Raw genomic sequence first — 27,151 nt, 5'->3', positions numbered from 1 at the left:
GCTACCACTGTCATCCACTTGGAAGAGGATCTATGTAGGAGATCCTGGATAGACAGGGAGAACAATGTGGAACAAAACTCAAAATCATTTGGAAAATAAAAAAAGGGGGGACCAGGTTTGCTGGCCCGATAGAGCCTGGTGGAACCACTGAGACTATGGCCCCTAGCTGCCCTTCAGGTCTGGAATTGAATGCATGCCTGTGGTTTCCAGCCAAACAAAATACAGGCATATGAGTTGAACATTTACCTGAGGTAGATACACTACTTGGAGAAAATAAGTATGGGAGAAAGAAGGGCTGCTTATGCACAGGGAGACAGCTCAGGGGACAGGAATGCATGGAGGGATGGAGACAGGAAAGAGGTAACTACCAGGAGGAAGTAAGAGGGAAGATGTTGCATTGTGGTAAATTGTGGTCCATGTCATGAGACAAAGTGTATGTGAACTGCTGTATGGAAAGTGTATTTGCTCTGTAAATTCTCACCCAAATCACAGTAAAAAGAAAAAAAAAAATGCTGTTGTTAATTGCTGTCAAGTCAGCTTGACTCAAGACAACCCCATACACAATGGAAATAAATGCTGCTTGGTTCTATATCACCCCCATGATCAATTATGGATCTGACCACTGTGACCCATAGAGTTTTCATGGGGTAAATTTTGGAAGCAGATCTCCAGATCTTTCTTTCCAGTCTGCTATAGTCTGGAAGCTCTGCTGAAACTTGTACATTGGGTCTCCCATATGGCAATCTGGGAATTCTGCCAGTGAATCACCAATGTCTCTCTTTTTAAAATTAGAGCTTTTAATCAAATTATTAGCATAAAGGCAATACAGTATATCACAGAACATTTAGGAAAATAAGGAAGAATAAGCCATAATCACTTGATTCTGTTGTTTTGTGCCACCGAATTGATTTAGTAACACCACATGACAAAGTAGAATTGCCCCATAGGTTTTCTAGGCTGGAATCTAGGTGGTATTAAATAATGCAGGAAGCATCAAAAGAAGATGGAAAGAATTCACAGAGTCACCGTACCAAAAATAATTGGTTGATATTCCAATATTTTAGGACACAGCCTATGACCAAGAACTGATTGCACTGAGGAAAGAAGTCCAATCTGTACTGAAGGCATTGGTGAATAACGAGTCTCCAGGAATTGACAGAATACCAACTGAAATGTTTCAACAAATGGATGTGATGCTGTAATGGATGCTGGAAATCTTGTCAAGAAATTTGGTAGATAGCTACCTGGCCAAAGAACTGGAAGAGACTGATATTTTTGCTCATTACAAAGTAAAGTGATCAACAGAATGTGTAAATTATTATCACATACAAGTAAAATTTTGCTGAAAATAATTAATAAATGGTTGCAGTAGTGTATCAACAAGGAATTGCCAGAAATTAAAGACAGATTTGGGAGCTCTGGTGGCATAGTGCCAAAGGCCAAACCCACCAGTCACTCCTCAGAAGGAAGGTTGGGAAATCTACTTCCATAGCAATACTGCCTCAGAAACCCAAGGAGGGGTAGCTATGGAGTCAGATCTGACTTGACGGCAGTGAATTTTTCTTTTAGTTAAAGACAGATTCAGAAGAGGAAGTGGAACAAAGGATAGCACTGCTGATGTCAGATGGATCCTGGCTGAAAGCAGAGAATACCAGAAAAGATGTTTATTTGTATTTTATTGACTATGCAAAGGTCTTAGACTGTGTGGATCATAACAAATTATGCATAATAATGCAAAGAATGGGAATTTCAGAACACTTAATTGTGGTCATGCAGAACCTGTGCATAGACGAAGAAGCAATCATTTGAAGAGAACGAGGGGATATTGTGTGGGTTAAAATCAGGAAAGGTGTGTGTGGGGGTTGTATCCTTCCACTACACTTATTCAATATGTATGCTGAGCAAATAATCTGAGAAGCTGTATTTTATGAAGAAGCATGTGGCATCAGGATTGGAGGAAGACTTATTAACAACCTGTAATATGCAGATAATATGCAGGTAACTTGCTGAAACTGGAGAAGGCTTGAAGCACTTACTGATGAAGATCAAAGATTACAGTTTTCAGCATAGAGTATCCTCAACATAAAAAAAAAAAAAAAAAGTCCTCACAACTGGACCAATAAGCAACATCATGAAATATGTAGAAGAGATTGAAGTTGTCGAAGATTTCATTTTGCTTAGATCCACAATCAACCATGGAAGCAGTAGTCAAGAAATTAAATAGTGTATTGCATCGCGTAGATCTACTACAAAAGACCTCTTTAAAGTGTTCACAAGCAAAGATGTTACTTTGAGGACTAAATTGTGCCTAATCCAAGCCATGGTATTTTCAGACTTCTCATATGCATGCAAGAGAAGGACAATGAATAAGGAAGAACAAAGAATTGAACTTCTGAATTATAGTATTGGCAAAGCATATTGAATGTATCATGTACTGCCAGAAGAACAAACAAATCTGTCTTGGAAGACATATAGCCAGAATGCTCCTTAGAAGAAAGGATGGTGAGACTTTGTCTTACATGCTTTGGACATGTTATCAGGAGGAACCAGTCCCTCAAGAAGGACATCATGCTTGGTAAAGTAGAGAATCAGAGAAAAAGAGGAAGGCTTCACCGAAATGGATTGACACAGTGGCTACAAGAATGAAGTCAAACATAGCAACAATTATGAAGATGGCAAAGGACCAGGCCATATTTTGCTCTGTTGTACGTAGGGTTTCTGTGAGTAGGACCCAGCTTGACAGTACCTAACGACAACAACTCATAATCTTTTAAATGGCCATGTAAATAGTTACTGAATGACCCCTCCCATTGCTGTGTTTTCACATAGCTGACCCTGTTCAGCTGATGAACATTTAAGTTGCTTCCAATTTTCTGTCAAGAAATATTTTGAAATGCCAAAGTCCAGTGCAGCAGAATATCACTGTTCCTAGATGCTGACTCTAATAGACTTTGACTTGTGCTTGTTTTCCCTTTTTCTCAAACGAGTGTGGGACGAAATCACTCCTAGAGAATGCTCAGAAAAATGGCAAACACAAAAATAGGAGAAATGAGGCTGTGAAATGAAATCATGTTGAGCTTTTAGGAAGAAAAGCACCTGAGAAACTCAAGCCACTGCTGTTTAGGTTTTGTTTTTATAACTCATGTATTAGGCATAAATTTATACTAAATTATGTCAAAGTGTTTTCCCCTTGTGCAGTGGCATCACTGTAGTTGGTATCACCCCGTGTGGTAACTCATGGTGTCATTCCTCCCCCAAAGGACCTCGTTTGTACCAGACCGTACAAAATCCTTAGTAATGTTTATTATCATTTTTAATCATAGAAAAGTATGTGATATAGTTGTAAATTGCTTAAATGTTCTATTTCTTTGAATATATGAATACTAACAACAAAATAGATTTGTAAAATCTTTCTACATTGAATTACATTATTACATTAGTAGTAACTGAGCAGAAGATTTTGAAAAAAAATTCTCCTTTTCCATTAATTGCTACTTCACTCTCACAAAAGTTGATAATATAGGTTCACAGGTACTAATCACCACAATATTTATCAAAATTTATAAAAAAATTCTCAATATTCATCAAATTTGATAAAACCAATGACTATAAAAACATCAGCAGCAAAAAAAAAAAAAAAAACAGTGTATGCAGATGAAACCATGCAATCTGAAGCATCATTGTAATTGGTTAATAATGACAGCTCTGATGTGAACACATATAAGGGTCAAAAAGTAAATAAACAGAATTTTAGCTTTTTAAATATATTGACAGAAGGAAGCTGGGCTTATAAAAAATTGTTGTTATAACTAAATACAGGGATATTTTTATAAAAAGGAATAAATTCCTGCTGAAACACTACAAAAACTTTAGACAGTCATTTTGGTGTCACCCCATCTGACATGTTACCTAGTATAGTCTGTACCCCCTGTACTCCTCTGCCACTGCCCTTGTGCTTATTCTGGGAAGCACTGCAGTGTAGCATTGAGGGCTTCTGTGCAGGAAGGCCTGGGTCTGGATCTCTGCTGTCGTTTGCTTTCGGTGTGAATGCCAGAGCTGCTGAATGTTAGTCTGTCTTTTTGCAAAATTGGAACAATAATCATTATGACAGGACTGATCAAGATCATGCCACTGGGTACTGAGTGGTGATGGGAAGAATCAGTAAGAGTTGCTAGGGAAAGCCCAGAAAGGCCACCTAGGCAGAGGGAAGACAGAACTGGCTGCATGAACTTTGTTTTTCCAAGCCTCTATTTTCCCTCTTGTACTTGGGAGCTCTGGTGGTATAGTGCTTCTTAGGCATTTGACTGGTAACCAGAGGCTGGTAGTTCAAACCCACCAGCCACTCCTTGAAAGGAAGGTTGAACAATCATTTCCATGGTGATACTGCCTGGGAAACCCAAGGAGGGCTCACAATGAGTCAGTTTTGGTTTGGTACTAGAGTTTGGTGTATGCTCTACATAAGCCATTCTTTTTCTGGCATTTTGGGGTAGAAGGACTCCTCCAGGAAGTCTCCAGAGAAAACCTCTCCCAAGAGAGGGCTGTATGGTCCTGCAAGTACCACCCTGGACTTGTTTAAGCCTCCTCAGCAGAGTCTCCACTGCTCAACTCGGCCCAGATCCCTAAGAAATTTCCTAAGGCCAGGCCTGTGCCTGACAGGAATCATCCATGCCCCTGACTTCCAGGGCAGCAAAGTGCTATATAGCATCTTTCATAACACCTGCCATGTTTGGGGGGGAGTGGCAAGAAGGATCATCAGATTCAGTACATTGTTATTTAGAATTATGATACCAGTCTGTTGGCAAGGGTGGTAACAATAACCTCATATTGACTATGACTGACAGGGATCATTAATCATTAATCCTTTTACTTTTGGAACCCAACAGGAGACTACCCAACATCTAGTGGTTAAGGGCTGGGATGTGTAATCAGAGACCTGTTTTTAGGCCTCTCACAGCTTCATTTGTAAAGTGAGAATAATAATAGTACTTGCCTCCTAGGGTTGTTGCAAGAATGCAGGAGACAGTGTTTGTCTTAGCACAATGCCTAGCACACACTAAGCACTCAGTAATACTAGGGTGTTATTATTATTTTAATAATTATTAGCAAACGAATATGGTGTAGCTGCATGAGACTAAACTTCCAAGGCAAAAATGTTAAGATAGCACAGTGAACTTAGGTGGAGACCAGTGAGTACACAGGCCAGGAGAAGACTGAGCATCCGACGCAGGGCCTCACGTGAGCAAGGGAGGAGAGGGGCTTCTGCAGCAACCTCCAAGTCGGAGAGAAATGATTTCAGGGGCGCGTACCAACCGCCGCTTTGTATCTTTGATTTTTCAGGGAAAGTCTGCACCTACCACCCATGTGCTTCCTTTCCTGGCCTGCGGGAAATGATTGCTTGTGAGGAAGACCAAGGCACCATGCCCACGGCGACGCGGGACCGAGGAGTGTAGTGTTAATCCCCGCCCCCGGAGCTCAGGCACGCCGCCCACTCCTTGCAGTCCTTGCGGTTCAGGCACCGGGAGTGGCCCTTTAAAAGGCAGTGTCTAGTCCGGACTGGGCGGGGGTGGGTGTGCTGACAGGCGCCGGAGGCCCGGCCCCTCCCTCACGGCGTCCCTCCCTCGGTCCTCCGGTCGCTGGCGGGCAGGCGCACGTTCTGCCTCCGTCAGTCCGAGCGCTTACCGACTGCGAGGCGTGGAGCAGAGCCCGATCGAGACGCGCGGCCCTGGGTGGGACGTGGCGCTCACAGCTTCTCTACGCGAGATCTGCCTGCCACGGGCTAAGCCCCCGCCACGATGGCAGAGCTGGGCAGCAAGGGGGTGACGGCAGGGAAGATTGCCAGTAATGTGCAGAAGAAGCTCACTCGCGCTCAGGAGAAGGTGAGCTAGCAGGAATCCCGGTCACCCCCGCCTCCCAGGCCAGTTCTCACCCGGGCTTGGGCGCTGTCACGCCCGAACGACTGCCAACGAAGCTTTAGAGATCCCCCAGGCTTTGGTCCCTGCTCTATAGGCGCCCTCTCCGGCCAGCGTCCTCCTTCTCCCCACCCCCCGCGTGGATGGGAAAGGGTGCAGCTATCCTGCCCTCCTCCTCCGCTCTCCACCCCATCGACCGCTTTCTGCCTTCTCCACACCTCGGCCCAGAGATCTGGGGCTCTTCCTGCTGGCAGGAGGCCCCGCCTCACCCTCCCTGGGAGATCCAAAGCCCTGAGCTGGAGACGAAGTGGGACTCCAGCCCTCCAGGCCCACGCGAGAGCCAGGCGGTACTGGCTTGGTAGAGGCGAAGCCCTGCTTCTCCACCTCGACCACTTTACCCGGGTACCAGAGGCTGCTTCCAGGGCTTGCGGGTTGCCAGTGCATTTGGCTCCCGGCTTCTGGTTGCTCACTGCGCCCGCTGTCCTCTCCTTTCTACCCTTTTCCACCTCCTTTCCCCGCAGGCAGAAAGAGGGATCTGGTTTCCTCTCCCCGGAGGATCTGGGGGCTTGGAGATCAGGCCTGGCTGAGTCTTGAGCCGAGGGGCTGCGCTCCCCTAGAGGAGGTGCCTGAGCCTGTGCGGGGGGCTTGGGTATCCGCGGCCGGGGACCAGGTCGTGGTTCTGGTTCAGGAGCCCGCGGCCCCGGGATTGGGAGCTGAACAGGAGGAGGGCGGCGGGCTGGGGAGGGGTGTATAGGACGCCGCGGCCCTTCTCAGGATCACTGCCCTTAGACTCTTGGGTAGCAGAGCGTATAGGCATGGACTTCCCCGGGCACCTGGTTGGTGTAGGAAATGCAGGGACTGGGGGTGGGGGTCCTCGCCTGCTCTGTTTTCTGTTCCCAGCCACCTCTGCTTTATTGAATTGGATCACGCCAGCTGCTGACGCCACTTCCCCTGCTGCCTTTGACTGTAATCTGAGATTGCGGGATCTGGTGCTGGAGCCTGGGTGCCCCCCTCCGGTACCGCGCAGCGGGAACTGCCCCCTCTCCTGCCCATTGTGCAGCCAAGTGGGGACCCTGGGACAGTCTGGCCTTCACCTATCAGGCCGAGGTGTGGAGAAGGCTGTTTATAAACAATGACTTTTGCAGCTGGGACCTGCGGGATCCCCGAGGATGCATCACGTGATGGTGTTGGTGTTGGTGGAGGGGAGGCGGCTAGAGGTTTGCTTGTGCTTCCCTGAGCCGTGCTGTTTATCCTTGTGGTTCCGATGAAGTGGAGGCAAGTGTGCAGGGAAGGGCCCTTAGCCAAGCTCCAGATCTGGCCAATACAGTTCAATTCCCCGGGGGAGAGGGCTGAATTAGAGCTCCAAGGATCTGGCTGTGGGCTTTGAAGACTAGGAAGCTCTAGGCTGCCGGGTGGGGTGGGGGTGGTGCTGACTTGGGGCTCTTGCCCTCTGGGGCAGGTGCTGCTCCCTCATCCCCCATGACTGGGCAATCCAGATAGGTCTCTGAAGTAGGCAGCCCTACTGGGTTGGGCTTCCTCCAACTCAGGGTCCAAGGAAGAAGAATGGGAGGCCTCGGAGACAAATGCCCTGCCCTTACATCACTGATGTACTGTGCCTTCCTGGCTCCCAGAAGAGTTTGGTGTGTCATCTTTACCCTGGTTTCCTTTTCTCTGCTGCAACATCTTTGACATCATTCTGAGGCAGCAGACAGGGTTTTGTCCCCTCTATGTAAATGGCCATATATCGTCACTAATTGCACAGAGCTGCCATCCCTTGCTGGCCCTCCTGAAGGCTCCTGGCTGAGTCCCTGAAAGTAACCTTCCTTCCATCTTTTCCTGTCTTGGATCGCCTTCAGGACCCCCTCCCAGGAAGCCTGATACCTCAACCCACACAAGCCTCACCACTTTGCCCACTAACTTGGGCTGCCTGCTCATGTCTAGCTTGTGGCATTGCCCATGTGACTGTGATCCTTTGTGTCTTTTACTTATTTATTTTTTAATAAATTGGTTTAGGAGCTCTGGTAGCATAGTGCCTAAGGCACTTGACTGCTAACCAAAGGCTGGCAGTTCAAACACACCAGCCACTCCTCAGAAGAAAGGTTGGGCAATCTACTTCCGTAGTGATACTGCCTGGGAAACTCAAGGAGGGGTCACTATGAGTTGGGTCTGACTCGACGGCACATAATAACAACAAAAGCAAATTGTGTTTTAGGTGAAAGTTTAAACAGCAAATTAGGTTCCACTTTAAAAATTTTTATATAAATTTTTCTATGGCATTGGTTATAATTTTTACAATGTGTCAGCATTCTCATTATTTCTGTTCTTTTTTTTCTCTCTCCATTGGTCTAGTTCCCCTTCCCCTCTTTACCTTCTCATCTTTGCTTTTGGGAAAATGTTGACCATTTGGTATCATGTAGTTAATTGCTTAAGGGAGCACATTACTCATGTGTGATATTGTTTGGTTTTTAAGCCAATCTATTATTTGGCTGAAAGGTGACCTGCAAAAATAGCTTAAATTCCAAGTTTAAAGGTTATTTTAGGGGTATAATCTTGGGGGTACCTTTAGTCTCTATTTGTTCAGTAGGTCTGGCGTTTCTTAAGAATTTGAGTTTTGTTCTATATTTTTCTTCTATTACATCCAGAACCTTCTATTATGTCCCTGGTCAGAGTGGTCAGTAGTGGTACTTGGGCACTGTCTAGTCTTTCTGGTCTCAGGTTAGAGGAGTCTGTGGTTCATGTGGGCTGTTAGTCCCATAGACTAGTGTCTTCTGTGAATTTTTGATTTCCTTCATTCCCTTTTGCTCCATATGAGTTTTACAACCCCGTATGCTACTCATTAATTAGAATGTAGACCATTATCTTTGTGAATAGTACCATGCCAGTTGACTAAGTTTTTCCCAAAGACCATGGTCCCAAGCCTTTCAACCCAGTAAACCAATCCCACAAGTTGTTTGGATATGTCTAGAAAAGCTCTGTCACTGTGCCCACTGTGTAATTTGTTATATGTGTGGATATATATGCAACATACATAAATATGTGTATTTGTATGCCTACAGATACACCTATAAATGCACATATGTTTACTTGCATATGCCTTTCTATATACATACATGTATCCATATCTACATAGATAAAGAGGCAGTCACTTGAATGGACCAAAGGGATACTGCATGGCTTAAAATCAAGAAAAATGTGTGTCAGGGTTGTATCATTCATCATACTTATTCAGTATTGTAAGCTGAACACGATAATTTGAGAAGTTGGTCTGTATGAAGAAGAACGTAGCATGAGGATTGGAGGAAGACTCATTAACAACCTGTGATATGCAGATAACACAACCTTGCTTGCTGAAAGAGAAGAAGACTTGAAGGACTTACTGATGAAGATTAAAGACTACACTCTTCAGTATGGATTTCACTTCAACATAAATTTAAAAAGACCTCACAATTAGACCAGTAAGCCACATCATGATAAACGCAGAAAAGATTGAAGTGGTCAAAGATCCATAATCAACAACCATGGAAGCAACAGTCAAGAAAGCAAACAACATATTGCATTGAGCAAATCTGCAAAAACCACCAAGTGTTAGAAAGCAAAGATGTCACTCTTACAGGTCAGGTGTGCCTGACCCAAGCCATGGTATTCTCAATTGCATCATATGCATGAGAAAGCTGGACAATAAATAAGGAGGACAAAAATACTGATGCATTTGAATTGTGGTATTGACAAAGAATATTGAATATACTATGGACTGCCAGAAGAACAAAAAAATCTGTCTTGGGAAAAATACAACAAAGTGCTCCTTAAAAGTGTTGCTGGTGAGAATTTGTTTCACATACTTTGGGCATGTTATCAAGTAGGACCAGTCCCTGGAGAAGGGCATCATGCTTGGTAAAGCAGGTCAGTGAAAAAGAAGAAAACCCTCAATAAGATAGATTGACACAGTGGCTTCTACATTGGGGTCAAACAGCAATGATTGTGAGGACTGGGCAGTTTTTTGTTCTGTTGTATGTAGGGTCACTATGAGTTAGAACCAAAGTCAACAGCACCTAACAACAACAAATATCCATATCCACTTATATAACCATAAACATATTTTTTGGCTGTTTTACTGTTGATGCAAAATTGTATATGCTATAGCATTTACTGAAAGTGTCCTTTTATCTTGGGAACTTCTTAGCATCTCTGTTTACCTTGATAAGGTTATGCTGACTTTATACATAGATCCCCTATATCTCACCAGCATCACCTACCCACCCCACACCCTGCACCTAGCTTGTCCTGTTAATTCCAATTTCTCTGAGGCCATCAGAGGGTATTTCCTGACCAACAAGCAGGAGCTTTGGTGGAGGGCCAGACCTCTCATCTTTTCCCCTTCCCCTCTCAGCATAAACATCCTCTGAGACACATGGTAGCAGTGGGATCAATGGAAGCCTGCCTTCTTGTATTGTAGGACTCTGTAGGTATCACTGAGGCAGCTGCTTTTGTCCCCCAGCTCAAGTGCATTCCTCCTTGGAATCCTGGGTCACACTTCTTTGTTACTACCTATTGATCTTCCTGACTCCATCTGGATACTCCTGGGCAGGGGAGGATCCTTTGTGTTTACCATCAGCACCCACCTGGTCCCCAACATTTTGGGGCTTGGCTTACAGGCCTCATACAAGCCTGTGGGTGGGCTGTTTGGTACTATGAGCTACTTTTGCCTTCCCTTACTGAAATATTGTTTGGATATGTGCTGTGTGCCTGTTCAATGCCTAGCCTTATGATGCAGCTGTGAGCAAGGTGGATGTTGTTCTAGCCTGCATGGAGCTTCTTGTTGTAGTCCTTGTAGCCTATGGTCCAAGTATGAGTTTCATGTCAGAATGAGTTGGAAGGGTCACCTGGGCCTGCCAACATGGTACCACTCTGCTCACTTCTTGCCTCCAGCCACCCTCCGGGTACTAAGTGCAGAGTGGGGCCTGTAGCCTGGTCTATGGGTGCCAATGAGATCATCTTCCCATTGCGTTGGGCTGGTCGGACGGTCTATAAATTACTATGTCCATATTTGGGCCTTAGAACTGTGGCTGGGCAGAGCAGACTTAGGGTGGAGCCAGGGTCATATGACAGAGAGGATTAGAGATTGGCGAGTTGAGCCCCTTGGGGGTGGAGTGGCTGAGGAGAAGGGACAGCTGGGAGGGAGGTGTCTGGAATCTGACCTGCTCACTTCTGAAGGTCCACCACCCAGTAGTCCTAATGGAGCATTCACAGAAGTTTGAGCCTTGTGCCGGCAGAGCTGGGACAGTGTTGAGCACAAGAAATCCCTGGCCAACGGGAGGAGTGTGCACTCTTGTCAGTTCCTCCTGACCAGCCCCAGAGAATGCTGGGGAGAGTGCAGAGTGGACAATGGTGGGGACTAGCTGGGAGAGAAAAAGGCCTGTGGCTGCCTGTGAACAGCACAGTACTTGGCATGCTATAGTAGGCTCACAAAAGGAAAGGTGAAAGGATAATTATTTATTGACACATGACCATGAATCTCACTGAATTGCACCATTCTCACCTGGGTGAACAAGGTTTCCTTTCGTAGGAGGCATATTAGCTATGAATATCAGAGTCTAACATGGCCCAGGATGAGCCAGCCCTTTACATAAGCCAACTCTTTATCTTCAGCTGTAACAGTAGCCATGTTACACCTAACAGTAGGTGCTCTTGTCCCTTTTAACAGAAGAGACTGGGGCTTAGACAGACCTAGCACTTGCCTAAGTCACAGAGTGCTTAAGTGGTAGAGCTGGGGCCCTACCCTGGTTGGCTGGAGGGTATGGGAAGCCCCAGGCTCCTTCCATCTTGTCCTCAGTCCCTGGTGCTTCCCTCTACCTAGAAGCCTTGCCTGCTGATTTTTGTTCCCAGGATGGAGTCAAAAGCTGCCCCCTCTACTTGTATTCTCTGACACTTACGCATCTCTCCTCTCTCTTGTAACCTCCATTGTACTCTTTCCTTCTGTGTGTTTCCTTGCTCTGTGTCTCTTTCCTCTGAACTTGCACCGGATTCCACTGCACTATTCTCCAAACACAGTGATTTATGTCGTGGCTTCTTTCACCTGCTGAAGAAGGGTCCCTGGGTTGACTTCATCTCTGGTGAGGGTTTGTGGGTGGTCTTGGGCATTGGCTAAGGAATGTGGGCATGGAGAGGTGGAAATGTGGCCCCAGGCTTCCTGGAACCTTAGTGGGCCCTGGGCAGGTAGTCAGAGATGGGGTTCAAGGATGGACTCTGTCCCTGCTCAGTAGCCTGCTGGCTCAGGGCAAAGTTCCAAGTGAGAAAAGGACATTTTCTTAAGACATTATAGGAGGGCAAGCTATTGGGAGGTATGGGAGAAGGAGAAGATGTTCCAAGAAAGGCCAAGGAGTGAGTCAAGGTGAGGACACCAAATTAGCTTCAGAGAAGAGGTGGTGAGATGTGGCTGTGGGGCAGTCAGTTGAATGTTGTAGAAATTCTTAAGTCACATGGCTTCAAGCCAAAGCTTCTCTTTTTCCTCCTCATAGATAACCATGCCTGAGTCTTCTTCATTCTTCTCACTTTGCTTTCTGCCCTCTGACTGTGCCCTTACCCCCTGTCTAGGAGGCAGGGCATGAGGTTCCCAGCTCATGTCATCCCTTATGAGCTATGTGACTTCGACAAAGTAAGGAGAATGAATGACTCTGTTCTGCTTTAACCCAGGGCCAGGCCTTTGGTGAATCATCTTCTGTGTGATTCTAGAATCCCTGGGTCCTGCCACATGACACAAGGGCCAAGAGGGCCTGCTCCTCCTGTGAGGGTCAGCAGAGATAGTGTGGGCTCCGCAGACAGACAGTCCTGGGTTCCTAGGCGAACTGCAAGGTCCTGGGCAGTGACAAGACCTTCCTTAGCCAGGTTTTTTCATGTTTAAAATGGTATTGTTCCTCTGCACATTTATTGTGAGGAGTAAAGCCCTCAACAAATGCTTGGTAGATAGTAAGTGCTCAATAATGCCAGCTCTGTGGGGCAGGACAGTGTGAAGAGCCCACACATGGAGCTCTATGTCCTTCTTCCTACCAACCATGCTCCCCAGAAGTATCCATTACAGGCCTCTATAGACAGCTAATCCCTGCTGAGCCCTGATGTGATCAGAGCTTATGCTGTTGTCACAGCCCTTGTGTGTGTGTGTATCTGTGTGTCTCTGTGTATGTGTGCATGCATTCATTTGCACTGTGGGAATGGGAACCAGGCAGTTCTGGGGTGAATCTTGACTCTTCTTTCTACAACTTCACAGCCTGGGTAAGATTTTTCACCTCTCTGGGCTTTACTTTCACTATTGGTAAAATAATCATGGAGTTCGTGTATTCATTAATTCACTCATTCATGCAAAAAATTTGCTAGGCATGTGTAGGTACTGGGGATATGAAGATGAACAAAACCCAGCCCATGTCCTCGTGGAGCTGACATTCTGGCTGGGGGAGACAGGCAGTAAACAAACCAATGACCATGGTGCCAGGTGAAGCAAGAGGTGTCCTTTTAGTTTTTCCTCAGTGGAGATTGACTAACTGACTGGTTCAGCATTTAGTCAGGATCTCCTGGATTTGAGCCCTTTGCTGGTGTGGAGGATTCAGGAGTGAAGATAAGAATGGGTGCTCACACTGACTATATTCTGGTCACAGGGGGATGGGGAGTGGCTGTTCTGGAATATCAGGTATCTAGATGAGAGGGCACCTAGAAGAGGAGTGCTTCCTCTTGGATGTCACCACAGTATGCTGTGTTTTCTAAATTGCCTCTTTGGCAATTCTTTAGGGGTTTCAAATGGGAAGAAAAGAAGACTAACCCTAAAAAACTCACCAAGGCAGTGGGAGTAGGCTGGCCTGGGCAAACGTGGTGCTGGTGGCAATGTGTGCAGGCTTATTGTTCTCCTTCTGGGTCCAAGTCTGCAGATGGGGAAGTGGGAGGACCTGCTCAAAGAAGAGGAGGAGGAGAAGGAGCAGTGAGGCACCAGAGATGGCTCATAACTGGGTGGACAACTTGCAAGAGTTTCATGTCATGCAGCCCTCTGTATCATGGAAACCATCAAACTGGGTTGAATCCCTCCCTACTCTTCACTACCAGCTTGTACCCTTGGGAAAGTCATGCTGGCTTCTCAGCCTTAGTTTCTTTACCTGAAATACAGGCAAATGATACCTGCAGATTAAATGGACACATTGAGGGAACCACAAGCATGGGTAAGGTTGTGGTTCTCTACCCACTAAACTCACTCACTCCCATGGAGTCAGATCTCATTCACAGCAACCCCTCCTTGGGTTTCCAAGGTGATAGCATTGTAGAAGTGGATTGCCCAATCTTCCTGTTGAGGAATGGCTGGTGGGTTTGCACCACCAACCTTCTGATTAGCAGTCAAATGCCTTAGGCACTATGCCACCCACTAGTAAGGTTTATTCTATTGCTGTACTTTGTGTGTGTGTGTGTGTGTGTGTGTGATTTGAGTGAAGATTTACAGAGCAAATTCACTTTTCATACAGCAGTTTACATATACTTTGTCTCATGACATTGACCACAGTTTACCACAATGCAACAGCTCCCCTCCCACTTCCTCCCCATAGTTACCTCTTCCCAGTGTCTATACCTCCATGGACTCCTGTCCCCTAAGCTGCATAGGCAGCCCTTCTTTCTCAATGATTGTTCTCTCCAAGGAGTGTATCTACCTCAGGTAAATGTTCAACTCATATGCCTGTCTTCTGTTTGGCTGGAAACCACAGGTTTGAGTTCAATTCCAGACCTGAAGGGCACCTAGGGGCCATAGTCTTAGTGGCTCCACCAGGTTCTATCGGACCAGCAAACTTGGTCCCCACGTTTTTTTTTCTCCAAATGATTTTGAGTTTTGTTCCACATTGTTCTCCCTCTCTATCAAGGATCTGCTACATAGATCCCCTTCCAAATGAATGTCAGTGGTAGCCGGGCGCCATCTAGTTCTTCTGGTCTCATAGTCGTATAGGCTGCAGATCAGATGGTGTACCAGTCGCTAGGACTAATTGTTTCCATGAATTTTGGTTTTCTTCATTCTTTGCTCTGGACGAGGAGAGACCCATCGTTGCATCTAGATGTCAGCTTGCTAGCTTTTAAGATCCCAGTTGCTACTCGCCAAAGTAGGAGGTGGAACAATGTTTTATATTGTACGTTATGCCAATTGAGCTTGATGTCCCCTTATTGCTGTTCTTTAGCTATAAAAGGCTTCTGTCTCCTGGGAACTGACAAACCCTGGCTTCCTGAGGCTTGCCTCAAATGGTTGCCACTTCCTAAAGTTCTGCCTGGTCTAGGCAGCAGAGTTGGCTCCATGCCAATGGCTGACAAGTAGTTAGGGCCAGAGAGTTGAGAAGGGAAAGGCTGGCTTTTCCTGCTGTGAGGGAAGACTGTGAAATAATAATAATAATGAGTGTAGTTTATAGCCTACCTTATGAGCTCCAGGTGCTTGGTGAAATTCCCCATGCTTCTGTAACCCTGTGAAATTCTTATGGTTCTCATAAGCAAATGAAGAAACAGGCTTAGAGCAGTGATGTGACATGACCATGGTCATCCAGGTCTGACTTTGTAATTTGGGCTGTCCTTGTCAAAGATCTGGGTTGCCCTCTCTGGGGATGCGGTGGGGGTGTAGGCTGTGGAGAAATGCAAATGAGATGCAAATCTATATCATGACACTCTCAGAGAATCTGTCATGACGTCAATTTTGATGGACTTTGATCCCTAAAACCCTCCTAATCCTACATTAAGCTACCTTTGAGGCCTTTGCCTTCTCCCAGCAACCCTACCTGGACATCTAAGTCTACCCTTGGTAATGTGGTCTTTTGGGTCTGCAGTTTTCAGATGCAGGTCCACAGACTTGCACACATACATTCAGATGAGGACAAATAAGCACAGTGTGTGTGTGTGTGTGTGTGTGTGTGTACCTGTGTTTCAAAGAGCTATATGCAATACAAACGCCATCCCTTGTTCTGAGACTGTATCTTGCCTACTTTTATTTTCATTGTTACTAAAATGCTCCTTTTGTGAAATGATGGTAATACTGAAACCAAAAAAAAAAAAAAAAACTCACTACGATCAAGTCAGTTCTGACTCATAGTGACCCCCATTGGATTTCCAAGGTGATAAATCTTTATGGAATTAGATTGCCCCATCTTCCTTTGCAAAATGGCTGGTGGGTTTGAACCAGCAACCTTCTGGTTAACAGTTCATTGCCTTAGGCATTATGCAACCAGAGTTTCTTGATGGTAATACTAACTGTTTAATATTCTTGGGGTATGGTCAATGCTGCCCCTCCTCCCCACTACACACATGCATCCCATATTGAGAAAGCTTCCTGATGTGGAATTCTGGGTACCATTGCACTGATTCCAGACTGTTCACCCTGTGGGGTCTTGGGGAGTAAGGACTGAGAAGGTGGCTCTTCTGGGGTGCAGGCTTCAGAAAGGCCCAGGGCAGCAAGAAGCAAGGTCCCTTACAAGGTCTTCTCCTTATGGTCAGGGACATTGTGTCACCCCCAGCTTGGCATAGCCCCCATGGCCTCTCCTGGTGCACCTGCCTTAAGTCCAGAGACACAGGCCCACCTCTCAGAGACATATATGTTAGGAGAGGCAGACAGAGCAGAGTCCAGGGGTGCCCTCCTGTCAACACTGATGTCTGACAGACACTGAGTCTCAGGGTACACACCTTAGCCCACCACTAGCCTGGAAGGTGTAGCCCAGGCATCACTTCACCACCTTCTCCCACTGTAAACTGTCAGTGAAAAAATTGCTTAGGGCTCTTGTGAGGCTTATTCTGAACTAGTTGCTGTAGCACTTGGTACTTGGGAAGTGGGGCTTCTCATGAGTGAGGTAGCCCTGCAGAGATGGCTGCCAACTTTAGGCAAGATGCCCAGTGTGGCTTGTCCTTGGGTCCCCTGCAGAAGGGCTACTCATAGGAATCCCCATTCTACCTGAGAAGGCTTTGACATGATGGAGGTCGGTGAGTACTGGCCAGGCCAGTGTGATTTGGGGAATGAGGGACTTCATAGTCAGGGATGGCCAGGCTCAGACCTCTTGCTGCTGTCCTCAGACACATTTTTATTCACTCTTTTCCAGGCCTCTTACCTGGCTTCCTGGACTGCATTGGCTGCAGTCTGACCTAGATCCTGAGGGTGACAACAGATGGAGTGGGATTGAGGTCAGGACATGGGGCTAGGAGTTGGGCTTTGGACCCTGAGGGGCAGTGGTTTGGCATGTAAGGGCATGGTGCAGTGGTGTCCCTGGGAGTGGGCATTTATATACCCATGCTGTGACCCAACCCCAAGCCCACAGCAGACCTCTATGGCTGCCTCTGCCCCTTGTAAGGTTGGCTGCTGCAGGCCCCACTACCTGGTGGGAAGGAGGGACAGCTGGCTAGTGATGCCACAGCTACCCCAGTCCTAAGGGTGGGGAGGAAATCATCACTACCAGGCCTCTCCTCCTTAAATCCCCCAGGGTACCTTTGTCAGAACACCCTGCTTGTTCCTGGAATATTCTCAGTTTGCAGGCATCAACTACCTACACTGAGTTAACCCCAATGACGGGATTGGTGCTTACTTGGGAAGAGGCTGTAGTGACTTATTTTTCAGCTATAGTTTTTCATTTATGGTGTGCTCATTGTGGGGGAGGTTTCCACTGGCTGGACAGTCAGGGAAGGACCCTTGGAGGAGGGGGGTTCAGAGCTGAGTTTGAGGAGTGAAGGAAGCATGTTGTGGTGGGGAGGAATGTTCTTGGCAGTGGGAACAGCATTTGCAAAGGCCTGCTCAGAGTGGCTGGGTTATATGTATGAGTGTGGAGGGGTGCTGATGGGATGAGTGTGGAATTGGAAAGATAGGTAGGGTGAGGCCTTGGAGGCCCCTGCAGGCTGTGTGCAGCCATAGGCTCTAGAAGAGGTGGCTCTGCCCTCAGACTCATATGTGCCCTCGGCTGGTCAGCTTCCTTCCTTGAGTGTTGTCTGGGCTCAGAGGTGCCCTCAGATTTATCCCCTATCTTCCTGCGAGGGCTAGTGTACAATATCCTGTGCCCCCCATCACATATCAGGCCCCAGTCTCTGGGTAACACTGAGAAGAGGGGCTTTGGGCACAGGGCACTGGAGAGCTTGAACAGTTTTCCTGACTGCTTGTGAGGGCTGTCAGCCATTGGGCTACTCTGCCTGGGCCCTACTGTGGGCACTACTATGCAAGGCTGGGACTTTGACGTGAGTGCCACTCAAGGGGCCTGCAGCTTTATTTCCTTTGTCCAAGCTGGAGAAGTCCTCAGAGGAGATGCTATGACAGCTGGTGGTGATAACAGTAATGATGATAGCAGACCTTGTGTGTGTGGATGGAGGCTCAGGGGACCATACCTTGCTGGGGAGAGAAGGCTTATGGCTTGAGAAGTTTTGCTTACACTTCCTGGCTGAAAGAGGGGATGGGGTTACAGAGAGGGATTTGCCAGCCCTCTCCTGGCCCCTCTTCCCTGATCTCTCTTTTCCAACAGCTGCTGCTCCATTCTTTGGACGCTTTGCTCAGCTCGGCATTTCACTGGGGCTTCAGCAAGATGCCTGGGCCCTGGGAAGGCCTGGAGTTGCCATTGGGCACTGGAGACACTGGCTCAGAGAGGCCTCCCCAACTAATAGCTGTGGCTCACCCTTTTTCTGAGATGGCATAAGTTAAGATCATGTAGTCTAAACCTAGCTCATCAATAATTATCTCAAGGTACAGGTGATGGGGTAGAAGGGGGCTAACCTGGCTTCAGGAATCCAGGCAGATATGGAAAGAGCGAGAAGGGATTGAATGGGGAGAAGGCAAGAAGACAATCCAGGGATGTGGAGGGAGGAAGATAGATAGGAAGAGGGGCTTTATTTCTCAGAGAGGGGAAGGAGCTCAGCCCAGGATGGCCCCTTGCCTGGTCTGTGGCCCTGGGCAAGTCGTTTGCCCTATCTGAACCTGTTTCATCTATAAAATGAGGTATAAGTGGTCCTAACCCATAGGCCTGAGGAGGGCCCAGGAGGAAGTGAATGAGAAGCCCACAGCACACTGCACATGCTCCCTGGCAGGGGCATCTTGGGAATGTCCAGAAGAGCCAGTAGTGCTGGCATTTCTAGCTTTTATATTTTGAGCTGTTTGTCCTTTCTGTGAAGGGATTCTTGGAGTTGACTGCAATCACATTTTTTTCCCCCTGTATAGGCTGCAAAGGAGCTCTGGTAGCATAATGGCTAAGGCACTTGACTGCTAACCAGAAGGCTGGCGGTTCAAACCCATCAGCCACTCCTCGGAAGGAAGGTTGGGCAATGTACTTCTGTAGTGATACTGCCTCGGAAACCCAAGGAGGGGTTGCCGTGAGTCAGGTGTGACTCAATGGCAAATAACAACAACTACAACATAGGCTGCAAAAGCTAAATTGTGAGATGGTGGTATCACTTCCTTAAGGAGAGAAGTCAGAGTCTCCCACCCCCACCCCTGTTCCAGAGCCTGTGTGAGATGAAAGGCCAGGGCTGCTGGCAGAGGTGAGAGATCTGCCATTATTCATTCGCTTATTCATTGAGGAGAGGAAACTGATATATAGCAGAAGAGCACAGGCTTGAGAGGCCTGAGTCAACCTTAGTTTAGCCATGAAACCTCGGTGTGCCCATCTGGGAACAGGGAAGCCTAAGCTCCTCTTCTGAGTGAAATAAGGTGAACTCACACATCTTGTAAGTTGCTGCCCCTCTCCTCCATCCTGGTGGAAAAGGTGGTGGTGAGGGGGTGCTTGATGTGCCTACTAAAATGCAAATATAAGCTCTGACTTGTTTGCAAATGAAAATCCATGTGTGAGGGGCTGCCTTAGTCACACCTAGATGTGTGTGGGGGACCGTTGGCTGTCCCAGGAGGCAGGACACCAAAGGAAATAAGAAAAAAAGCCCATGGAACAGGGACCTTCCTTCCATGTGGTCTCAGGACTGTACAACTCTTGGAGGGCAGCTGGGAGCATCAAAGGGCCCCAGAAGGCAAATGGTCTGATTTGAACAAAGCTGGCCTGTCCCCATTGCCCCAGGGATCCTCAGAATGTGGGAGAACTGGGCACAGCAGATACTATACCTCCTGTAAAGAGAGATGGAGGGATGGAGAGAATGGCAGGGATATTAGGAAAAACTCAAGGACAAGTTAATGGCAAAGAGTATGAGCTGAGTCTTGATCTAAGCGGGAGAACGGTATCCCTAATTAACTGAATGTGTTTGTTGAACCTGAGACAGGACCCAACTACTGTTTATCTAACTATCTATCTATATATATAGGTTTTTTGTTTTTTTTTTCTTTTCTGAAATATAAACTATGCCAGGAGTTTTTTTTTTAATTTATTTGTGTCCCCTCCTGCCCTTAGGATTCATTGTCTATCCTGGAAGCTGGCCTTGGAGGGCTGCAATGTTACCCCCCCTTCTCCAAGTTCACGGCTGGCCCTTCGTTCCTGGCGGGGTGAATCCTGGTGCTGCTGGAGGCCGCTGAAGGGGCCTGAGCTATTCCTAAGGATGTAGGGGCAGCATTGCCCTGGGCACACTGGGTATAGGCCTGTTGGTGAGAGCTGAGTCAGCGTGTGGTTGGAACCTGATGCCATGGCCCAATTTAGTTCTGATCATTGCCACACTGCCCAAAGGGGAGGCCTCCTCCTCCTATCCCTGCACTAGGCTTGGTGCCTTTCCTGGGTTATGAGTGTGCCCCTGGCTTCCTAGAGTTCTTTGGGCTGCAACCTTGTGCCTTCAGCACATGCAGGAGTCCCTGGGATTCTTTTTCCTGCTCTCCATCCCTTTCTGTCTGGGACATGGGCCAGTTATTTAACCTTCTCACTTTGGCTCACTCTTCAAATCCTGGCTTTTCTCCTCCTAAGCCCTTTGACCTTGGGAAAGTTCTTTATGCCCTCTGAAACTCAGTTTTCCTGCTTGTGAAATGGGTACATGGGAGGGTTGTCAGGAGGATGAAATGAAAAAGCAGAAATCTCTACTTCAGAGAAGAGAAACTGAAAGTTGGACACTAGCTTGTAGACTCCAGCCTTGCCCCCGAGGCATCATAGTGTAGAGGTGGATGTGTTCAGCTGCTATGTCCTTGTGTGTGCCCACACACCCATCAGGGTGTGTGATCTAGGCCTGGCAACCAGTTTGTGATCTGTATCATGGGGCCTAAGGCTTTAGAGGGAAGGGAACAAAGGGAGGGGACTGTGGGGGACACTGTTTCTCTCACTTCCCATCCATCTCAGCCCTCCTACCCTGATCCTTCTCTTTGTAGCAGCAGGTACCGTTTTCAGCTTTTATACGACTCCACTTAGAGTGTTCATGGCCCCAGAGTTGGATGACCCCCGGATTCTTTGTGTCTGGAAGGGTGTCATCCATGCCAGGCCCTGTTTCTGTTTCACTCCTTTCTTTCCCTTCTTGGGCACATCTCAGAAATTTATTCCTTCCTTCCTCCCTACCTTCCTAACTCTCTACCTTCCTTTTTAAAAGGATTTATAACTGTCTGGCAGACAGTTGGTGCAAACAGTTAATGCCTTTGGCTGTTAACTGAAAGTTTGGAGGTTTGAGTCCACCCAGAGGCACCTTGGAAGAAAGGCCTGGTAATTTACTTCTGAAAAATCAGTCATTGAAAGCCCTGTGGAACACAATGATCCTTGGACACACATGGGGTCACCATGAATTGGAGATGACTCAGTGGTAACTAGTTAACTGTCTGTCTGCTCAGCTTCCCACTGCTGTTTCTCTGAGTGAGGAGAGGCCAAGAGGGTCCTAAGGTGAATGTAGAAGAGGAGCAGCCCCTCCTCAGCATGCATAACTCCACAGACCCTGGGAGGGCAAACTGGTGTTTGTTGTAATTTCTGGGGACCTCTGCTCTCTCTTGTGGAGAGTCTCTGCAGAGTACCCTTTCTGCCACCTCCTCTTGTTATCAGCACCTCAGCCTTTCTCCTGGAGCTTTTGGAAGAGGCTCTGATGTGCTAAGTGGAGGTTGGAAGTTGGAGACCTGGGAGCCTGGGACAGGGCTCTGTCCTGAATGAGGAGCTTGGGAAGGGAGGTCAAGAAGGGCCTTTGTGATGACCTAGCTTTAACATCCCTCCTCCAGCTATAGAGGTGGAAGGTGACATCCATAGACAGTGAGTTGCCCAGAGCTACAGGTCAGTGAGAGGCCCCAGCCACCCTGCATTGACCACCTGAGGTGGTGCCCTCAAGTACTGGGCCTGGTGCTGGGGCTCTGGCCAGAAGGTGGACAGAGGTGTTTCTGCTGTGCTGAGCAGTGAGCTGGGTGACAAGCAACCACTCTGAGTCCATTTATTTATGTGACCCAGAGAAGGTTGGTATGTGCTATGGTCACACAGCTTGTGGGGTGGGGCAGGATTTCTCCAGAAATACCAGATGGCTTCTTCTCCTTGCCTCACTGTGTACTGACCCCTGCATATGGTGGGGACAGGAGGACAGTTTCTCCCCTGCCACTCTCTCCCTGCCCCCACCCTAGCACAAGAATAGCAGAGATAGGATTAGGATTATCAAGAGGAAGCTCCTGAACATGCATTCCTTCAGCCAGAGGTAAGGACAGATAACTCCCCCTCAGTCTTTGTTTTTGGCTCCTGTCTTAAGTTATCTAGTACTGCTATAACATAAATACCACAGATGAATAGATTTAGCAAACAGAAATTTATTTTCTCACAATTTAGGAGACTAGAAGTCTGAATTCAGAGCACCAGCTCTAGGGGAAGGCCTTCTCTTGAGGAAAGTCCTTGTTTTTTCATCTTCTGTTTCCTCTTCCTTGGAGATCTCCATGAGCCTTGGCATCTATTTTACCCCACCTCTCCTTCTTTAGGAGCTCCAGTGATTCTGTGGTTAAGGCTGCTAACCAAAAGGTCCATGATTTGAAACCACCAGACACTCTGTGGGAGAAAGGCAAGGCAGTCTGCTTCTATAAAGATTTATAGCCTTGGAAACCCTATGGGGGTGTATGAGAATTGACTATATGACAGTGGGTTCTCCTTCTTTAGCTTACTTGTTTTAACTTCTTTTATATCTCAGAAGTTATTGACTCAAGACACCTTACACAAATCCTGCCTTATTAAGATAACAAAGATAACCCATTCCCAGATGGGATTATACCCACAGGCCTAGAGATTAGAATTTATAACACTTATTTTTGAAGAATACATTTCAATCCATAACAGTCCCTTCTAGCCTCTCCTCTATGTCTCTGCCCACCCTAGCTGCCAAGCCTCACCTACTGTCTTCCTGCTTCTTTCCAACTTCTTTCCAGCCTTGACTGGTGGAGGGAGAGGGTAGGTAAATGCAGGGGAAAAACCCTGGGAGAGGGGCCCACCCTGCTGTGCTGGGGACACTGAGCCATCCATTCCCACTTCTGTTTCCTTTCTATAGATGACACAGGAGCAGAGGCAGGGAAGTCCTTAGCACAGCACTGGGAAGAAGGGGTCTGGGACGTGGGTGTCTATGATAGGTCTTATGTACCACAATTCTTGTGTACAGGTCTGTGCAATTCTGTGGCTAGGTGAGTGAGAGCTATTGAAAGCTGGCTTTGTGGGTATTCACTCCTTTGACTAACAATAATAATAATTATTTGCTTTTAAAAAGCTCAGACCATATATGCATTAGGTACTTTTAAAACAGTTCTGGTTTTACAGATGTGGAAACTGAGGACTCTGATTGGTTACATGAATGAATAAACTGGTTGTTGGTTTGCTATTGTTGTTAGGTGCTATTGAGTTGATTCCGACTCATAGCCAGTGACCCTATGTACAAAAGAACACTCCTACACCATCCTCACAATCCATTTTGTTGAGGGTCTTCCTCTTTTTCTCGGACCTTCTACGGGACCTGATTACCCAGTGGTTAAAGCATTTGGCTGCTAACTGAAAGGTTGGTACTTTGAACTCATCAGCTATCTGATCTGTCACAGAAGGATGTGCAATCTACTTCCAGGGCCTGTGGCCCTGCCCTTTCTTGTAGCCAGTTGCTGTCTTGGCCAACTTCAGCCTCCTTTGAGCTCTGGGTTGGGTGTGGCTGGATACATGCTCTGGCTCTGCCCCTCACAGAGGCTGTTCCTACCAAGGAACTAAGGAAGCAGGTGATGAGGGGTTGGTGGGGGACCACCAGGCTACAGGAGCCGAGATTTCACCCTTTGTTTATGGCCCATATCCTGAAGCGCTGGGCTGAGAATAGAACCCACACTTGTGTAGCGGGGACAGGTGGTGGATAGGCAGACTTGGAGCCTCCTGGGTCCTGTTGTGGTCATGCTGACATCTCTGAACAGGTGGTGGGAGGACCCAGCTGGGGTGGGGTACATGCCTGCAGAGATTGTCCTCAGTGCCCCACCCAGCTTACAGAAGAGGCAGGGACATCCTGTTCTGGATTTGCACTCACGTGTGCCCCTCTGAACTTCTCTGTGGGATTGGCTTGTAGCTCCTTCCTGGGGTGTCATACAAAGGCCCATGGGGCTGCAGTTCCTGAGAAGTTGTTGTTTGATTTCCATCCTGCGTCATTTCACACTTTTACCAAAGGTGACCAGGATAATGGGTGTTGAGAGACCTGCAGGGTCCCTGTGGAGCTGTAGAGCAAGGGGCTACTGAAAAGGGCTTGGTCCAGGAAAGGAAGGTTGTTGTTTTGGTATTTGCACTCCGCGAGGAATGTATGTGTGCTTGCTAATGAGTCAGGAGCAGGTGCATGGGTAGCTGGCACAGCAAAGGTGTGTGTGTGGACTGGGGGTGGGGTTGGGTGTAGCAGGAGGGAGAAGCTGCCAGAGCTTTCTGGCCTGGGTGGGTGACATCCTAGGTCAAGACAGGGGGTATGGGACCAGGATGGATACCAGCCACCACTTTTGGGCTGGGACCTTTTATCTACACAGTCACACATTATCCTTAAAACCACCCTTGAGGGAGACAGATTGGCTCTATTTTACTCATGACGCTCAGGGACACAGAGAGGTTAAGTTACCTGCCCAGGATTGTATTGTCTGGGCTGCTTCCTGCTCATTCCACCCCAGGGCCCTCTCCCATCAGAAGTGCTCTTCCTCCCTCCCTCTTAGCTAGCTCTCCAGACTAGAAGCCCTGAACTGTCACCACTCTGAGCTGGTCACTGGGAATGGGAGGGACTGCAGGTGCCATGGGGCTGGGGAATGGCATGAAACATCTCTGATAGATGTCTGAAGGATACCTTAGTCTTAATGTGACCACTATTGCTCTCCCACAGGCTCCTCATCTCAGATGATGGTGGATCATTCCCTCTAGTTCCTCTAACCTTACTCCCTCCTTTATGACCACTTTGTACCATTTCCTTTGCTGTCACCCTGCCCAAGCCACCAGCACCTCTCACCTGAGTGCTTGCAGTCCCCTAATATATAGCTCTGGTAGCATAGTGGCTAAGGCACTTGACTGCTAACCAGAAGGCAGGCGGTTCAAACCCACCAGCCACTCCTCGGAAGGAATGTTGGGCAATCCTACTTCCGTAGTGATACTGCCTCGGAAACCCAAGGAGGGGTCGCTATGAGTCGGGGCCGACTCGACGGCAAACAACAACAACAACAATATATAGCTTGCTGCTTCTTCCTTGCTCTTGCATTCTGTCCTCATCTTTTAAAACTCTAACTCAGATCAAAACTCTGCTCACAGCTCTCCAGTGCTTTCCATCTCACCCATTTCCAAGTGCCATTAAGTTGGCTCCAACTCATGGGAACCCCGTGTGTGTCAGAGTAGAACTGTGCTCCAAAAGGTTTTCAATGGCTCATTGTTGGGAAGTAGATCACCAGGCCTTTCTTCTGAGGTGCCTCTCTGTAGACTAGAACCTCCAATCTTTCAGTTAGCAGTTGAGAACATTAACCGTTTGCACCACCCAGGGACTTTCCATCCCATGGTAGATTTTAAAAGCTTGAGTCTTCCAGGGGATGGTCTGGCCCTGGCTGCCAAGGGAGTGTAGCCCAGTGGTTAAAGCACTAGACTCAGAAGTGAGACTTGTGGTTTGGATCCTGGCCACCCCCCTGCTGGCTCTAAGTCTCTGGAAGTTTCTTAATTAGTGCCTCAGTTTCCTCATCTGCAAAATGGGGATGATAATAGTATTTCCCTTGTGAGGTTACTGAGGACACTGATTAATTACTCAGGCTGAATGCTCAATATGGAACCTGGCACCTGGTGTTTCATGGCATCTTCCTCCTATACCTACCCTCTAGCCCTCTCTTCAGCCACACTGGTCCTAGATGTTCTGTGGATACCTCAGCCTGTGTCCACCTTTGCACTTTCTTCACCCTCTCTCTGCCTGGAAGGCTGTTCCTCCAGGAGCCGCACTTCTTGCTTCATCAGGTCTCTGCTTGCTTCCCTCCCATGCCCTGCTGTCTTTTTGTTCAGAGACTAAATCACCATTCATATGGCTCCTCAAATGTCGGGAGCAGGGCTTGGCACATAGTTGTGCTCAGGTTATATCTACTACATCATTGAATGCCCAATGTGAGATTAAGGGAGTATGGCAAAGAAAGAGCACAACTTGGGAGCTGAATTGGGCCATGCCTGGTTTGGGTCCTGACTTATGGCATGACCTTGGGCCTGAGTGCCCTTGGTATCTGAGTTTTGAAGGGGTTTGGTCAGTTCACCTGCAATATGCCAAACCTGGGGGCTAAGATGAACTGGATCCCCCATCTCCAGCCCTCATAGTCCAGAGGTCTGAGTTCAGCAGGTGGAGGAGGTGGGGTTCCTTGCTGTGGAGTGGTGTAGGTTTAAGCATGAAGTCAAGTGGGGGCACCGGGGATGGAGCAGCTTAAGCCCATGTATGAGGTTGCTGAAAGATTCATGTTATCCATTGAAATGTTGGCTGGGTGTCATGGAGGGGTGAGTAGGGGTCTGGATATTAAATGGGTGCCTGATTGTGGAATGGGAAAGCCAGACTCAGTCTGGTGGTCCTGGCCCTTCCTGAAGTTCTCCCCCAAATATCTCCTTTTACCCTGCACACCTCTTGTGTGACCCTCCTCCCCAGTACCTCTGAAGGCCTGTCATCTTACATCTTTTGATATATATATATAAAAGAGTTTAAACACAAGCTAGCAGAGAGAGAAGGGAGAGGAGAGATGCCAGTCATTTGAAGATTGCCTAGGGGCAGAAGCTCAGAAGAGACAAGGACCTTCCTCCAAAACCCATAGAGAGAGAAAACCTTCCCTTGGAGCTAGTGGATTTCTAACCTCCTAAACTGGGAGCTCTGGTAGCGTAGTACCTAAGGCACTTGACTGCTAACCAGGAGGCTGGTGGTTCAAACCC

At 47.6% G+C, this 27,151-nt stretch overlaps 1 protein-coding gene across 1 annotated transcript in view; it reads left to right on the top strand.

The window, feature by feature from the left end:
• The first annotated feature begins 5,792 nt into the window (after positions 1-5,792).
• The window catches only part of BIN1 (bridging integrator 1), an 82,794-nt gene continuing 61,435 nt past the window's right edge, over positions 5,793-27,151 (top strand). Inside the window, exon 1 of the mRNA XM_042780552.1 lies at positions 5,793-5,876. Within this exon, the coding sequence (XP_042636486.1) occupies positions 5,793-5,876 (84 nt within the window). The remainder of the gene's footprint in view (positions 5,877-27,151) is intronic.

The sequence above is a fragment of the Orycteropus afer genome, unplaced genomic scaffold, assembly GCF_000298275.1.
Source record: "Orycteropus afer afer isolate SDZICR_OR568_19922 unplaced genomic scaffold, OryAfe1.0 scaffold00004, whole genome shotgun sequence".
In the NCBI taxonomy this organism is placed as follows: Eukaryota; Metazoa; Chordata; class Mammalia; order Tubulidentata; family Orycteropodidae; genus Orycteropus; species Orycteropus afer.
The sequence above is the reverse complement of the archived record's forward strand: the minus strand, read 5'-3'. Positions and strand labels throughout refer to the sequence as shown.